Source organism: Trichomycterus rosablanca, chromosome 13, assembly GCF_030014385.1.
Source record: "Trichomycterus rosablanca isolate fTriRos1 chromosome 13, fTriRos1.hap1, whole genome shotgun sequence".
NCBI classification, from domain to species: Eukaryota; Metazoa; Chordata; class Actinopteri; order Siluriformes; family Trichomycteridae; genus Trichomycterus; species Trichomycterus rosablanca.
The window spans coordinates 33,377,088-33,394,769 of NC_086000.1; the positions used below are offsets into that span (position 1 = coordinate 33,377,088).

Below are 17,682 nucleotides of genomic sequence, written 5' to 3' on the forward strand. Positions count from 1 at the left end.
ATAAAGCCTTTCACTCATGTAAACAGAGAGGCGTGCGCTGGCTATTGGACAATTACAGAACTGATCTTGCTTGGTTTGTTTGTTTATTAGTATTTTAATGTCATGTTTTACACTTGGGAAGGAATGGTAGTTACTCATTACACTCATTACACAAGATTCATCAGTTCACAAGGTTATCAAACACAGCCTAAGACAATTTTGTATCTCCAGTTCACCTCACTTGCACGTCTTTGGACTGTGGGAGGAAACCGGAGCTCCCGGAGGAAACCCACACGGACACGGGGAGAACATGCAAACTCCACACAGAAAGGACCCGGACCGCCCCACTTGGGGATTGAATCAGGACCTTCTTGCTGTGAGGCGACAGTGCTACACACTTAGCCACCGTGCCACTCACTACTGGTCTTGGTACACTTCTCGCTGAAATTTTTAACAATGGGACCGGACATTCGGTTTTCCAGATTTTGTTAGTTAAATTCGAAATCCGTTAAATGGAGGTTCATTAAATGGAGGTTCCACTGTAATTAGATTTAAAAAAATACTCAAAAATAGAAAAGTTTTTTAAAAATGTAAAATGTACAAAAAATAAGGAACATTTAAATAGAGATATAGAAATAAGAGTGTTTGTCATAGATAATGCCAGCCATGGTAAGAAGAAAAAATACATTAAAGCACATAAAGAACATGAAATAAATAAAAATCTTGGAAAAAAAATACATCCATTCATTCATCCATACACATACACATCTGCCATCTATTCAACCAACTAATTTGTTCATCCTCTTCCATCTAGCTATCCATCTATGGCTTGTATGTCCATCCATCAAACCATCCATCCACCTCATCCATCTATTACATCAGTACATCTGTTGTCTGTTCATCTACCCAGCTCTATATTTAACAACCACTTCCCTACAAGCACTGTACACAATTTAGAATCAGCCAGCATGAAATCAGATTTCTCTCATCTTTCATCTGCAGGGGAGATTAGCTCCAGATTAAAGCTTAACCAGATCAGATAACAACCAACACTTGATCATATAAATTAAAATCACTTCCACCATCAGTGGTGGGTTATCCACATGCCCTAATTTCTAAGCACCTGTGTTTACAACATAGGCTGCACGACTGCTCGTATTTTAGACTTTATTTTATAATGCGTCGCTCTACAGGGGAAAAACCTGGAAACCTGGAACACTTAAACTTGCATACTATGATTGTGCATTGCAAATGTATTCCACAGTTTATATTTGACATTATTTATTATTTACTGTTGATATTTCTTATCCACTTGTTGATTATGTTAGTCCCCAAATATAGAACAGGACAAATCAAATGAGTACTTACAATGTGGAGCATGATGTAATCGCCTAGACCCGGGGCGCTATCAATGCGCACCAGGATGCCATCCTTAAGTGAGGTGCTGAAGCCCACGGTCAGCCGGTCCGTCCGTGTGCTCGGTCGCTCGTTAGCTGGCCAGTTGAAGGTGATCAGACCCCCTCCTTTCCCAAATATATATGTTGTTCCAGCTGTAGAGAGAAAACAGAGCATGATGAGAACTCAAAAGTTAATTTCATTATCATGCAAAGCAAACTTAGTCATGTATTAATTTATATACAGTGCAAAGAACAGAAAGATGAAAAGCAGCTCATTTTAATTAACTACAGGAATGTGACAATGTGCACATTTAAATATCAGTCTTTTTATAACCAAAACCTGTTGTTTTTTCACACCTCACAGTTCAGCTGTCATATTATGTAGAGAAGTTCAAACTCAAGTATAAAAGTTCAATTCCAGTTCAAATTCCATTTATGAAAGAATCAAACCCAAAAGGTTTAGACACAGTGGCCATGAGATTGTGTTTGTAAATATACAAGCCTGCAGAAAACATGCAAGCGTCCTATAAAATTAGTTCCTCATGGTATTATTATGCATTCTCTTAACTTCTAAAACACAAGTTGTGAATTTGCTGCTCTAAATTGTCCCTGAGTGTGTGGATTGGTAATGTCTGCTGTCCTGTGCAGTAATAACTACTGTCTTGCACCCATTGTTTCAGGAGGCGTCCATCCATCCATCCACTTTTCCATCCATCCATCCATCCATCCACTTTTCCATCCATCCATCCATCCATCCATCCACTTTTCCATCCATCCATCCATCCATCCATCCATCAACTCTTTCCATCCATTCATTCATCAAACCATCCATCCACTTTTCCATCCATCCATCCATCCATCCATCCATCCCCACCCTTCTTTCTATCCATCTACTCATCCATCCATCCTTCCATCTATCCATCATTCCACCAATCTATTCTTCTGTCCATCTGTCCGTCTGTTTATCTTTCTATGCATAGTTCAAAGAAAACAATCCACTTACTGGCATGTTTTCCTAAGATGAGGCACTAACATCTAACACCACCTGCTGAGGCACAGTGCTCTCCTCCTTTCATTTCATTCTCTTCATTTGCAATCTTAGTAAATCAGGTCTGCAAAATGATGGATAAATGATGGATGACATTGAATAAAAGCCTCATAACAGGCACTGGAGCCATAATCTCTTTCCCTTTGTTTTTTCTTTAGCTGTTTGCCAGCCTGTTCTACAAATGGCCTCCAGTCACATTGAAATTTAATGCTAATTCTTACAAACTATGACACCCCATTAAAATGTCATCCTCAAGTTTAGACAAGTAGGCCAAAGATTCGGCGAATGAGCCTGGCATTTTTAAGTCGTCACTCTCTTCTCTCCTCTGCACCCTGTACCATTTCTGATCGGGGCGTGAACATGAATAATGTCTGTACCCGCTGCACCCCAACCATAATTCCTGCCTATGAAACTCTCCAGAGAAGCTGAAAAAAAACTGCTCTGACCTATACTCCTTAAATATAACTCCACCCTGGGAATAACAGTGGGAGGTTTTGATGTATGAAATTTACTATTATGAATTTTACATGAAGGTGAAGGTGCTGCGGTTTAAAGAATGACCGTACGGCTCCCGAGTGGCACAAATGTCTCAGGTTACACCCTGTCAGTGGGAGATTGTGGGTTTGAACCTGGACTGCTGTAGTCATTTTTAAATAAATGCTGGAAACAATAAAATGCTTGTAAAGGTAGTTTTAATTAGAGCTTAAATCAGCTTTTATTTGAGTACATTTGTAAAGGCTGAATCATACTTTTACTAATATATGTTTGATTATGTTCTTCATGCTGGATAGTTTTGCCAGCAATGTTATATTAATATTTAAATATAAAAAAAAAAAAGGAAAGAGTGTCCTCAAACACCACAATAACCAGTGTGAGTTATACAGTGACAACTGGAGGTTCAACTTTATATTCATACCTGGAAGAATACGATTTCAGACACCTCTAGAGTGGACCATACCAATTCGTGTCTCACGTGTCTGCCTTTACTTTCATTAGCAGTTGTGTCTTTATTAAAAGTACAGCTGAGCAAGCCAGAGAAGAGCTGGCCTGCCAACCTGTTGATTTTACCTCTTTTGGGGGGGGGGGGGGGGGGGGGGGGGGTATTAAATAGGGGGGTCAGAACCTCTCAATCACCCATTCAAACCCTGACAATAAACTTTGTGAATTGTTGCTAAAGCTGATGATGATAACTTGAAGACTTCTATATTAAAATATTCTGAGCTTTTTGCAGCACTGTGGTTGAGGTTTGACCTCCTCCAAAAGACCCTTTAATGATCTCACAATCTTTAAATCCTTCATAAATGTTGACTGGGATCTGAACAGAGTCAGCATTAATGACCTATCGTCTCATAGGTGTGTTTACTTTGAAGAGCACTTTAATGATAAACTAAAGAGGTCAAGAGGAGCTAGTTTGTGAATAAACACTATCAATAGAAGTGTTTATTTTGTACTATGTGGAGTAACAGGTCTTAAAGCATTAGCCTCATTTCACAGTTGTTGAAGGGCTGCCCTTGGTAACAGATGAGGGGACAGCTGGATATCTCTATCTCCTCTCGAGTAACATGTCAAGTGGAACACATGTCCCTGAGCTTAGCTCCTCGCTAACAATTCTACAGCTCAATCATTTCAGTAACCCTGCACTACCCTGAAACCCAGCTCTGAACATGTCTATCCTTCACTGTTACAGTCGCACACATACACAACCATATTTACTATAAAATACTAAAATCTAACAATGTGTGTCATAATAAATACAACAATTTATAAATAGGTCCAACACATCACTTCTTGTCCTGTGGCTATTCTAATTTTTAATAGAATATAATAGAATTATTAATAGAAATATTAGCCCATATGATTAGTTCACTGTGCTTTTCTCTTTTCTTCTAAATAAATGTTGATGTTAAATGTATTTTTAATAAATGTTATTTGATTATTCTTTGTCCCAGTTGGGATGTACCTTTTTTATGCACTGGCCAGATTCTTACAAAACTAGAATACTATAATAATAATAATAATAATAATAATAATAAACACCGATCAGCCATAACATTAAAACCACCTCCTTGTTTCTACACTCACTGAACATTTTATCAGCTCCACTTACCATACAGAAACACTTTGTAGTTCGACAATTACTGACTGTAGTCTATCTGTTTCTCTGCACGCTTTGTTAGCCCCCTTTTACTCAATGGTCAGGACTCTCCCAGGACCACTACAGAGCAGGTATTATTTGGGTGGTGGATCATTCTCAGCACTGCAGTAATAGTGACATGGTGGTAGTGTGTTAGTGTGTGTTGTGCTGGTATGAGTGGATCAGACACAGCAGCGCTGATAATATATATAATATATACCAAAAATATATCCAGCCAACAGCGCCCCGTGGGCAGCGTTCTGTGACCACTGATGAAGGTCTAGAAGATGACCAACTCAAACAGCAGCAATAGATGAGTGATCATCTCTGACTTTACATCTTTACATAGAGTGGACAGTGAGTGGACATGATATTTAAAAACTCCAGCAGCGCTGCTGTGTCTGATCCACTCATACCAGCACAACACACACTAACACACCACCACCATGTCAGTGTCACTGCAGTGCTGAGAATGATCCACAACCCGAATAATACCTGCTCCGTGGTGGTCCTGACCATTGAAGACCAGGGTGAAAGCAGGTTAAAATGGTATGTAGAGAAACAGATGGACTACAGTCAGTAATTGTAGAACTACAAAGTGCTTTTATATGGTAAGTGGAGCTGATAAAATGGACAGTGAGTGTAGAAACAAGGAGGTGCTTTTAATGTTATGGCTGATCAGTGTATATTATAAGTAATGTTAACACATAGTTAACATTGGCTGATTGGCTAACTGCTAGTAAACCCAGTTGTATCTCCTCACTGCTGCAGACCCCTACCCTGACCACAAAGGGCAGTTCCTAATATACAGTACACCCTGTCTGACACCTGTGCAGTAGCCAATGAGGCAGGTTCACACAAAGAGCAGCATCACGTACATTATTCTCCATTATTCACTATCTAGGCGGCCAGTCTCAAGAGCTCGAAATCTCAGTAGTGGTGGGCTAGTGTGTTAGACATCTAGCTGCACCACCCAGGCGCCCCACGCAGGGTTGAATTTTAATAGTCTATCCATATTACATTTACATTTTCGGCATTTAGCAGACGCTCTTATCTAGAGCGACTTACGGAAGTGCTTTCCATAGTAAACATTACCTTACTCTAGTTTAAATGAACAACAGTTCAAGAACACAAATTTGCTGAAACCTGTTAGAACCAAGGTGTTTTTTTTAAGAGCATTAGTAAGTACATCTCAGCTTAAGTGCTTAGTAAGGTGGGTTTGTAATCGTCTTTTGAAGACAGCAAGAAACTCAGTTGTCCGGACAGACAGAGGAAGTTTGTTCCACCACTTGGGTACAAGTACAGAGAAGAGCCTTGATGCCGATGCTTGTCTTCCTCGAGTCCTGGGTGAAGGGTCAAGTCGAGCGGTTACGTGGTACAGAGCGGGCTTTGATTAGACCTTGAAGGTAGTTTGGGGCTGGTCCATTTTTGGCTTTGAAGGCAAGCATCAGTGTTTTAAACTGAATGCGAGCAGCTACAGGAAGCCATTGAAGAGATCCACCTTCTGCAAATCTTAGGGACACAGTCGCAGAAAGTGACTAGAAACACGGATCAAACCCTGGTCACCAGCAGCGATGCTGGTGCTTCACTTCACTGGTGCGCCACTCTTACATCCGTGCCACCGTGCCAGCCTGATTACAGTGTTATATTTGTTATTGCATTCAAAGTGATTGGTATTCATTAATCATCTTGTTCGCAGCAACAGTTTTAGTAGCCAATTGGGCTGGCATAATGAAAAGTCTTAAAACCTCTGCTCTAGTATTTTCTATATTTATTGCTGAAAAGCACTTAAAATTATTTGACCCATGTGTCTGGTGAAGAATCCAAATAAAGAAATCAGAGATGCATGGATGGCTGGCGATGATGAACTGTTTTTTAAGGCCAGGTAAACTGCTTATTTATGACAGCCTGCAAAAAAATCATCTGATCACACAAAAGCTGTGAACCAATTCAAGAGTTAAATGATCAGTTTTTTTATTTTAATTCAGAACTGAATCTTTACACAAAAAGCACTTAAAAGTCATTATGCATCATTTGCGTCGCATCAAGGTGTTTTAGCTTCACTTTGGCTTGGACAAGAAAAAAAAAACATGAAAAGCTTTTAAAACGTTTAAAAAGCTGAAGTGTGGCGTAGCTCTGTGCATGCCGATGAGCATGTGTACATTCACTAGGTGGTTTTAAATCAGAAGAGAAGCAATTATGCAACAGAATACTTTTAAATACAAAAAGAAGAACGATGCATCACTGGTTTATTCAGAAACGCATCTATTTAAAGACAAGATGTGCTTTTAATCAATTATCCTGTTAGCTGAAAACAAAACTGCTAATGGAAATCTTAACCCGATAAGCTTTTAAATGGGGACACTGCTTTAAGAACAGAAATAAATGACAGAGCATATTAAATAAATGTCTTACAGCTCATGCATTGTGTTCCAGCTGCTTCAGGATTTAGTTTTAATTGCTTCTCTGGTTGAGATGTTCCATTAAGAGAAGTGAAGGCTTATGAGAACAGTCCCGCATTTAGCACAGCCCTAAAGTTCACTAGATTCTGAATCAGAATGAACTGAGCAGAGCTTTAAAAGTAACACCGCAGCACTAAGTTTTCAGTACTTTGCATGTATTACATATAGGTTGTTTCTTTAAAGACAGTTTCACACAGAGAGTCATGCACTGCTCTCCATTATTCACCATCTCTGTGCAGGCACTGTGACCAGCCAGCAGAGGGCGCAATAACAGGAGCACTACCTGAGAATACCTTCTACTATCCCACCACAACAGATACAGTCAATCGTGTCAATAGCACACATGAGATTCACACTTGGATCTCAACAATGGTGGGCTACTACATTAGACAGGGACAGTGGGCTATCAATCGATTGTCGGGTTCGAATTCAGACTCTGATATGCAGCCACTTTTGGGCCCTTGAGCAAATGCCCTTAACCCTGTCTGCTCCAGGGGTGCCGTACAATGGCTGACCCTGCGCTCTGACCCCAGCTTCCAAACAAGCTGGGATATGTGGAAAAAGAATTCCACAGTACTGTACTCATGTATATGTATATATGCCTGACAAATTAAGGCATTCTTCTAAACATTATACATTAAATATATGGGTTTTTAGTGGACCATATAATACATGGTTGAACTATGTAAGACTAATATGTATCTGCCAAAAAAATACAGCACTATGGTACATTATAGTACTTCCTATAGTATTTCTGAGAGTGCAAGCTAAGAGAAGAAGTAGCTACTGCTTAATACATAAGAATTTTTTTTTTCTTTTTTGTCACCGAGCACAGATTTAAACCTCAGAAGGTAAGGAGTGGTTGAGAAAGAGGATGCAGGCCTTTGAAGTTTCCTGCTGGAGGAAAGAGCAGCATCAATCATGAAACGTTAATGTGGCATATGCCTTGAGAAGAAGAAGCTTCCTCTGAAACTATAAAAGCTGGATCAGGACTTCAGGTCTGCACCTATACACACTGTGGCTACAGATATAAGCAAAAATTCTGAAACCAAAGCATGACGACTTATTGTACTTACATTCTAATTCTATTTATGAAGTATACACACCGAGTTACAATGTCTGTATTATGGGTTTTGCACAGGTTGGGTTTAGATGCAAAACTAAACAAATCCAGATACTGTGAAGTGTTTAACAAAGCAGCATGACTTATCTGAGGACAAAAGGAAGGAGAACGACAAATCGGTGAAACTAGAATAGAAATCTGAAGCTTTATAGTTTTGGAACAATCCAATCCATATAAATATCACATTAGATTTGTTTGTTTATTAGGATTTTAACGTCATGTTTTACACTCCTTGGTTACATTCATGACAGGACAGGAAGTTACTGCTTACACAAGATTAATCAGTTCACAAGTTTAATGTCAAACACAGTCATGGACAATTTAGTATCTCCAATTCACCTCACCTGCATGTTTTTGGACAGTGGGAGGAAACCGGAGCTCCCAGAGGAAACCCACGCAGACATGGGGAGAACATGCAAACTCCACACAGAAAGGCCCCAGACCGCCCTACCTGGGGATCGAACCCAGGACCTTCTTGCTGTGAGGCGACAGTGCTGCCCACTGAGCCATTGTGCCATCCTATCACATTACTCACTCACTTACTTTCTTAACCGCTTATCCAGTTAGGGTCGCAAGGGGGTGCTGGAGCCTATCCCAGCTTTTCAATGGGCGCAAGGCACACAGTAACACCCTGGATGGGGCGCCAGTCCATTGCAGAGCAGACACACACACACACATACACACACCCATTCACCTATAGGGCAAATCAGCGTCTCCAATTAACCTGACTGAGGAAACCCACGCAGACACGGGGAGAACATGCAAACTCCACACAGACCGCCCCACCTGGGGATCGAACCCAGGACCTTGACAGTGCTACCCACTGAGCCACTAAGCCACCCTATCACATTAGAATCTGGTAAATTATAGAAACTAATTAGATTGAAACTGATTCAAACCATCTGTTTACATCCACCACCCCCTTAAAATTTGTAGCAATCCAACCACAGGGAATGGATAAAAAAGTAAAATAAGCAAGTTCAACATGCCTGCTATAATTTTTTTTCCTACTGGGAACTGGCCCAATGGTTCTGAATAATCATTTCTTTAAATGATCTAATGGTTTTGGTAATTTCCAGTATTCTGGGAAATTGTGTGTAGGCTTTATTGAGTGTATAAATGAAATTATTTTATCTGGTTGATATATTCGCTTTAGGTAATCGTAAACACCATTACTGCACGTTTTTTTGTGGACAACCTGAAACGCAGGAGAATTCCAATTACCGGCTTCTAATTCACTACATCCAAACCATCAAAACAAATTTTCTCTTAGCATAAGGTAAGAGTTTGGGTTGGAAGAGACCACTGATCTGTGCACTTCATAATATGTGCAATCACCTCACATAAGGCAGTGGTAGCTCAGTGGTTAAGATGCTGGACTAGTAATCATAAGGTTGTCGGTTCAAGCCTCACCACCACCACCACTGTTGGGCCCCTGAGCAAGGTCCTTAACCCTCAATTGCTCAAAGTGTAGTCATGATTGTAAGTCGCTTTGGATAAAAGCGTCTGCTAAATGCTGAAAATGTAAATGTAAATGCAATCAAACCAGACAGTGGGTAGCCTAGTGTGTAGAGCTTTGGACTATCAATCGGAAGATTGTCTGTTCAAATCCAGGCTCTGCTATGCAGCCTCTGTTGGGCCCTTGAGCAAGGCCCTTAACCCTGTCTGCTCCAGTGGCGCCATACAATGGCTGACCCTGCGCTTTGACCAGACAAGCTGGGATACAAAGAAAATCAATTTAATTGTACTGTATGTGTATGTATATATGACAGATAAAGCCATTCTTCATTCTTCTTCTATTATAAGGGCACAGAGAAGTTATCAGCTGCAGTTAATCCTAATAACTCATTCAAAAATAAGAGGCCATGTGACATAGTGACAGGACAAAACACTACAACAATACTACAATGTCTACAACAAATTAACAATGAAGTTGCTGTATCTATATTTTAACCCAGGATTTGTGTCATATTGTCTATAAACAAAGGAGTTTGTGTTGCAATTATTCAGTCACATAAAAAGGACAGTTGCAGAAGTTATTAAAATCCCAAAACTGCCATGAAATTCATGCCCCGTGCAAATATAAGGAACTTTTGATAACACAAAATATCATTAATGTAAGGTGCCCACCTGTAAGGTGCCCATGTTAGCTGGCACAGGCGTGAAGGTGCAGACTGAATGATAGTACAGTTCACTTTTTAAACCACATTCAGATGAATAATCTGCGTCTAATGAAGCATTACTCATTTCACCGCGGGTGGGAGGTGGGGTGGAGTTCAGGCTCTTTGCTGTGCTTTCTTGTTTTCTGCCTGTTTGTCTGTGTGTCTTTTTGTTGATTTGTCAGATTAAGCTGGTCAAAGATCAATGACCTGCTTGGCTTCTCTCACTAGCTCTTTCGCCAGAGTCCTTTTGATCTGATTACCTGGAACTCAGTTGGTGGTGTGGTACTCTTCTTGTGTATTTTGTCTGTTACAAGCTATTATAAGTGTATTTGTAATGATCGGTGCTGGTTGACTGAGTTTTCTTTTGGTTCCCTGTCAAGAATTAAAGGTTAAAGCTCACTGGTGGCTTGAGTAGCTGGTATAGATAAAACTCAGCATCCTCATTAATCTTTTCTTCAGTCTGTACATGGCTTTTCAGTTTTTCCCGTTGATTACACTCCTGGGTCCTGGGTTCAATCGCCAGGTGAGGTGATTCAAGTCCTTACTGTGTGGAGTTTGCATGTTCTCCCCGTGTCTGCGTGGGTTTCCTCCGGGTGCTCCGGTTTTCTCCCACAGTCCAAAGACACACAAGTGAGATGAATTGGAGATACTAAATTGTCCATGACTGTGTTTGAGATAACCTTGTGAACTGATGAACTTTTTGTAATGAGTAACTACCGTTCCTGTCATGAATGTAACCAAAATGTAAAACACGACATTAAAATCCTAATAAAACAAACAAACAAACAAATAAGTTTCGCTCAGCCATTGTTCCACTTATTTTGTTTTGTGGTTGTTTAGGCGCATTAATGTTCTACCTTTCTTAAGTATCCTGCAGTTGGGTTGGCTACTCTAGGGTTAGAGTAAACCAACACACTAGGGTCAGCATAATATTTTGTGATTGCTGTCTAAAAGTCTAAAATCATGTTGTGGGTTGAATTTTCAGTATGTGTAATAAAAACCCTCAGTTGTGTGAGCGTTGATCTATGAATCTATGATCTATGAATTCATTAAACAGGAGGATTGAGGATTGTTTTTTTAATCACAGCTCAACCCAGTTAATTTACTAGTGAACGATATAAACCACTACCAACCCCACAAGAACCAACACTAACCTGTAATGATTTCTGTGATTGTATTTTCCTGATATAAAAAAATGAAATAAAATGAAATGAGCTTCAATCTTCCATTCACTAAGCATTTTTAGATTGTTTATGCAATGTTAAGAGATTCCATTTGAACAAATGACACTGATAGATGTGAGCATCTGGCTTTTCTATTTAAATGCAGAATAAAAATTTGCACATGATTATTTTCACTTTTCCACCAAAAAGTGTGAATTTTCTTTCTGCCTTCATTTATTCTCTCGCCGTCTTTGTTTCTCTCACAGTTGCTCAGACACACAGACACCTACATCTCCTGAAATAGTATCAGAATTAGACTAGTTTATGCAGTGGAGCTCCCAGTGGATGGATCCTGAGAGAAGGTCAGTAGTACAGCGCTACAATGATGAAAGAGAGAAAGACTCGGCTGGTTTCAGATTTATACAGAAATTGGGCTTGAGCGGATCAGATAAGATGCCAGTGAGAGGAGAGAGACGATACAGTGCAGGATGAATTCTTATCTGATAGAAACTCAACTTTCCACCTACAGCTTGTCACTTTAGTTTCAATTATACATGCAGTATTGATCAATGTTGCACCAAAAGCATGTACACCTTGTTTACAATGTACATTTCAGACCGTCTGAGCCCAAAGTGATTTATTTTCATTCAGAAAAGTACAAGTCTAATTGTAAACAATTAAAACAAACTGAAACACTTTACCCAAACACTTTCATAACACTAACATAATACTAACATAAACCTCTCATATGCAGTCATGTCAGTTAACATTGTTACCAGTATCCATGACATAGATGTTTATGACATCACAGATTATAAAGCTGTCATGGATTGACAGTAGTTTCCAGAATGTCTTGCATCTTTGCTGATTCTGCCAGCGAAGATGCAACACACCCTGGAAACTACATGTCTGACTCGTTACCGTCTGGCAGGCGGTGCAGGGCTATCCGAGCACACACAAACAGACTGAGAAACAGCTTCTTCCCAAGAGCTGTGGCCTCTATCACACCTCACTGACTGATTACCCCACCCTCACAGACTGTCATCTTGCACATTCTGCACATCTTTGTCACTTCACTTATTTATAAACTATATTGCAATTTAGACTGTTATCCCTCATCGTCTGCTATCTGGTACATGATGTACTCTTTGCATTTGCACGTCTACACACAGTCACTTTACACACATATTCATAATGTATTTTGCATCTATACTGTAGTTTGCAGCCTGCAATAGAGAAAATGGATAGAACAAGGATAGCACAGAACTGAGAACTGGATGTCACAATATGACAAGCTGCTCCTGGAATCTTTACCCCACCAACTGGAGCCAAGTTCTTGTAGGATTTAGCATTAGTAGTAATGGTATTATTGGTAGTTGTTGTGGCATTATTGATAGTGTTAGTATTAAAACAGTAGTAGTTTTAACACTACTCATGTTGGCATTAATTGTAGTATTAGTAGTAATAGCAGCAGTAGTATTAAAAGTGGCTGTTGAAGGATTAGTTGCAGTATAAGGAGCAAACACAGAACTAATGCTAATATTAGCTGTAGTAGGAAACTAATATTAGTAGTAACAATAGTAGTAGTTTTAATAGTCCAGTAGTACTAGTCAAAATAGCAGTAGTAATATGAATAGTGGCTGTAAGAGCATTAATGTTAGTATTAGTAGTAACAGCAGTAGTAGTAATATTAATAATGGCTGTGGTACCATTAATGTTAGTATTAATAATAGCAGCAGTAGTAGTATTAATTAGTTATTGTAGAACTATGCAGTACTAGTAGTAACAGCATTAGTAGTATTAATAGTGTTTATGGTGGAATTAGTTGTAATACTAAAAGTATTAGCAGTAGTACTATTAATTAGTTATTGTAGGATAATGTAGTACTAGTAGTAACAGCAGTAGTGGTATTAATTAGTTATTGTAGAATAATGTAGTACTAGTAGTAACAGCAGTAGTAGTATTAATTAGTTATTGTAGGATAATGTAGTACTAGTAGTAACAGCAGTAGTACTATTAATTAGTTATTGTAGGATAATGTAGTACTAGTAGTAACAGCAGTAGTACTATTAATTAGTTATTGTAGGATAATGTAGTAGTGGTAGTAACAGCAATAGTACTATTAATTAGTTATTGTAGGATAATGTAGTACTAGTAGTAACAGCAGTAGTACTATTAATTAGTTATTGTAGGATAATGTAGTAGTGGTAGTAACAGCAATAGTACTATTAATTGGTTATTGTAGGATAATGTAGTAGTGGTAGTAACAGCAATAGTACTATTAATTAGTTATTGTAGGATAATGTAGTACTAGTAGTAACAGCAGTAGTACTATTAATTAGTTATTGTAGGATAATGTAGTAGTGGTAGTAACAGCAATAGTACTATTAATTGGTTATTGTAGGATAATGTAGTAGTGGTAGTAACAGCAATAGTACTATTAATTAGTTATTGTAGGATAATGTAGTACTAGTAGTAACAGCAGTAGTACTATTAATTAGTTATTGTAGGATAATGTAGTAGTGGTAGTAACAGCAATAGTACTATTAATTGGTTATTGTAGGATAATGTACTAGTAGTAACAGCAGTAGTACTATTAATTAGTTATTGTAGGATAATGTAGTAGTGGTAGTAACAGCAATAGTACTATTAATTGGTTATTGTAGGATAATGTAGTAGTGGTAGTAACAGCAATAGTACTATTAATTGGTTATTGTAGGATAATGTACTAGTAGTAACAGCAGTAGTAGTGTTAATAGTGTTTATGTGGCATTATTTGTAGTATTAGCAGTAATAGCAGTAGTAGTGTTAATATTAGTTTTGCAGCATCACTTCACTCGAAAGCTTCATAAAACCATGATCTCAATTTCTTCAGGTCACCTTGATGTTTTTATGAGCACATATGGCACACAAGTAAAAATAAAACATACTCATATTCCTTTATCAACAGTCCTTGTCCTCGCTGTGTCTCTATCTATATAAATGTATGGCTGTAAACGTGTCGATGGTGCAAGCAGATAGGCTTCCACAAAGAGGGGCACAATACGAGCCGGTGTGAGATTTAACACCCACCTCATATCAGATGTGTCAGAGCACACTGTAGTATCAAAGAGACAGAGTGGACAGACTAAACCTGCCTAGCGGAGACGAGAGATGGGATTTCGATAAAGCTTGATCTGTTCACCCCAGCTTGGTAGCACGCACACACGCACACACACACAGATACCTTACACATATCTAGAAATCCAGCACCATCCTCAGAAACACAGTGGCCAACATTATTCAGAACATGTCTATGCACTAAAGAGGAGGCGTAACTGTACCGGAGAGATACTGAGGCCATGAGGCTAGACAGGCTTGCCTTTCCCATGCCAATGACATTCTATAGAGGTAATCATTAAAGTTAGGACACCTACTCAAAGGCATTAGGGTGATGACTGCTAGACAGAAGAAAACATCTCGGAGATGATTAATAATAATAATAATAATAATAATGATGATAATATTAAAAAATAAATAATAATAATAATAATAATAATGATAATAATAAAAAATAAATAATAATAATAATACTGCCATTATAGACAAAAGTAACACGCAATATAAACACAATGCCAAAGATCAAATAATAATAAAATTTAAGTTTACAGTAGTAAAGTTTATGATAAAGCCGTGGTCACACTAGTTTTAGTCTTAGTTTTTGCTTTCACATTACATGCTTCCAATGTTAAATCTTTAGGAGTAAAACAAAGCAGATATATATTTTTCAAAAAATATAACCAGTAAGTTTATTTTATTAACACATCTAAGAACTGCTTGCTTTTATTGATTTCTGACAGTAAATTACCAACAAATTCTGATGCAGAAAAGCTTGGACTGTATTTTTAAAGCTGGAAAAAAAAAAATATAATAATTATCGGACATTGTTAAGCCACTAATTCATGGCTTATTTGCTAGCTGCTCTGTAGTGGGATTAATTTTTTTATTTATTAGGATTTTAATGTCATGTTTTACACACTGGCTACATTTATGACAGGAAATGTAGTTACTGGTTACAGAAGCTTCATCAGTTCAAGTCTTTTTTTAATGCATTTTCCTCCCAATTTAGCACACTCAATTTTGTCTTCCGCTGCTGAGAGATACCAGATTGCATCCGAGGAGAGCACGTCACTGCACACGCCTCTTCCAACACGTGCACAGCCCTCCTCGTCTCTCCCATGCACTATGCACAGGCGTCTCTTCCGCCAATCAGGGTCCTTACACAGCATATAAACATCCCACCACACATAGTCCAGCCCCCACCCTGCAGATATGGTGGCCACCTGGGCACTTTAGTTCAAGTCTTTAATGTCAAACACAGTCGGACAATTTTGTATCTCCAATTCTCCTCACTTGTACATCTTTGTACTGTGGGAGAAAAGCAGCGCTCCTGGAGGAAACCCACACAGACATTGGAAGAACATGTAAACACCACCTTCTTGCTGTGAGGTGACAGTGCTACCTACTGAGCCACCGTGCCATCATATTAAACAGTATTAAATTCTATTTGGTTATAATTAATTATACATATTTTGCATAGCAAACATTACACAATATTGATTTTTCTTTGTGAATTTACCAACAATCACTGTTTTAAATGCTATTTTCTGCATTAAAAAAAATATTTATATTTAAAAGATTTTTAGCTGACTTTAGGATTCTAGTGGTGTAAAAGAAAAGTGTTCTAACATTGTTAGCAATGCTTGTGGTCAAAACACCTGAGCTCAATAATTAGCTGGGTTGTCTACATACTTTTGGTGTGTCTAACCTACCATGTACCATCAATGTCAGCAACAAAAAACTACTTCATTTTCTAAAAGTGTGTACATGCATCAGTGCTCCATAATAGCACAACTTAAGTCTAAGAGACTGAAAACAATTGGGTTAAAACTGACACAAAATGCATAAATACGTGCAGTTGTAGAATTGTGCATCAACATTCTTGCAAAATCTCTGTCAAATAAAGTGATATCATGAGTTAGTGTGTTGCGTATAGTTAGCACCCTACTCCAAAAGGGCTGAAATGTCTTTTTAGGAGTTGTGAATTTACATCTAAGTATCTTGATTTACATCGTAGCAGGCTTATACATGGGTATTTTTAACACCCAATAACACTGTAATTGCTGCTAAGATCATAAATCGTGGTCTACACTACTATGTCTGGCAGACTGAAGGTGGAAGCTGAAGCACAATGCGATCCCTACAATATTCTCCTGACATTTACCCACATTAAGCCCGAGCAACATCAAGCAGTCTGACCTTCCATCCTGGGCTTATGTTTTATGAGATGGTTCTAATTTCTTGCTCTGTATAGGATCACATTCGGTTCAGAGAGCTTATACAACACTCGCTGAGCAAATAATACTAGTCTTATACCAACTTGATCTCATGCAAGCTACTGAAGGAATTTAACAAGTAGGGGTGCTTTCATTTTGTTTACACAGGTTAAAATGATTAGAAAAGCTACAGTCATGTGGTGTTGGGTTTGTTTGTTTGTTTGTTTGTTTATTAGGACGTGAACGTCATGTTTTACACTCTTTGGTTACAATCATGACAGGAACGGTAGTTACTCATTACACAAGATTTATCAGTTCACAAGTATAATTTCAGTCAGTCATGGACAATTTTGTATCTCCGATTCACCTCACTTGCATGTCTTTTGACTGTGGGAGAAAACCGGAGCACCCGGAGTAAACCTACGCAAACACGGGGAGAACATGCAAACCCCACACAGAAAGGACCCGGACCCGGACCGCCCCACCTGGGGCTCGAACCCAGGACCTTTTTGCTGTGAGGCCACAGTGCTACTCACTTAGCCACCGTGCTACCCTGTGGTGGTGGTGGTCACTGATAGCACTGTGGTACTGGTAAGCTGAGCTTATGTTAGCTAAATGGATATCATTGGTTTCCACTATTATTTTCTACTGAATCTGATTCATATGGTTGATTTGGGAGCGTAGGTGGCATATTTTAGTACAATAGTGTTAGACTGTGGTAGTATTTATATAATAAAACACCAAAACTATAAAAAAACATTGACCTAAACAGCCAACACTTATTATGCATATTAAAAATTATAAATGCAATCCAATAGCTACAAGAGGCTAAATATTATGAGCAATATTTGTGACATTGCGACCTTAACTGGGATGAACTGGTTGGTAAAAATTGGAGA

At 38.6% G+C, this 17,682-nt stretch overlaps 1 protein-coding gene across 4 annotated transcripts in view; it reads right to left on the bottom strand.

Moving 5' to 3' along the window:
• nrxn3a (neurexin 3a) overlaps positions 1-17,682 on the bottom strand; it is a 383,783-nt gene that overhangs the window by 121,840 nt on the left and 244,261 nt on the right. For all 4 annotated transcript variants that reach the window (XM_063007913.1, XM_063007914.1, XM_063007912.1 and 1 more), the window contains one exon: positions 1,348-1,529. In XM_063007913.1, the coding sequence (XP_062863983.1) occupies positions 1,348-1,529 (182 nt within the window). The remainder of the gene's footprint in view (positions 1-1,347; positions 1,530-17,682) is intronic.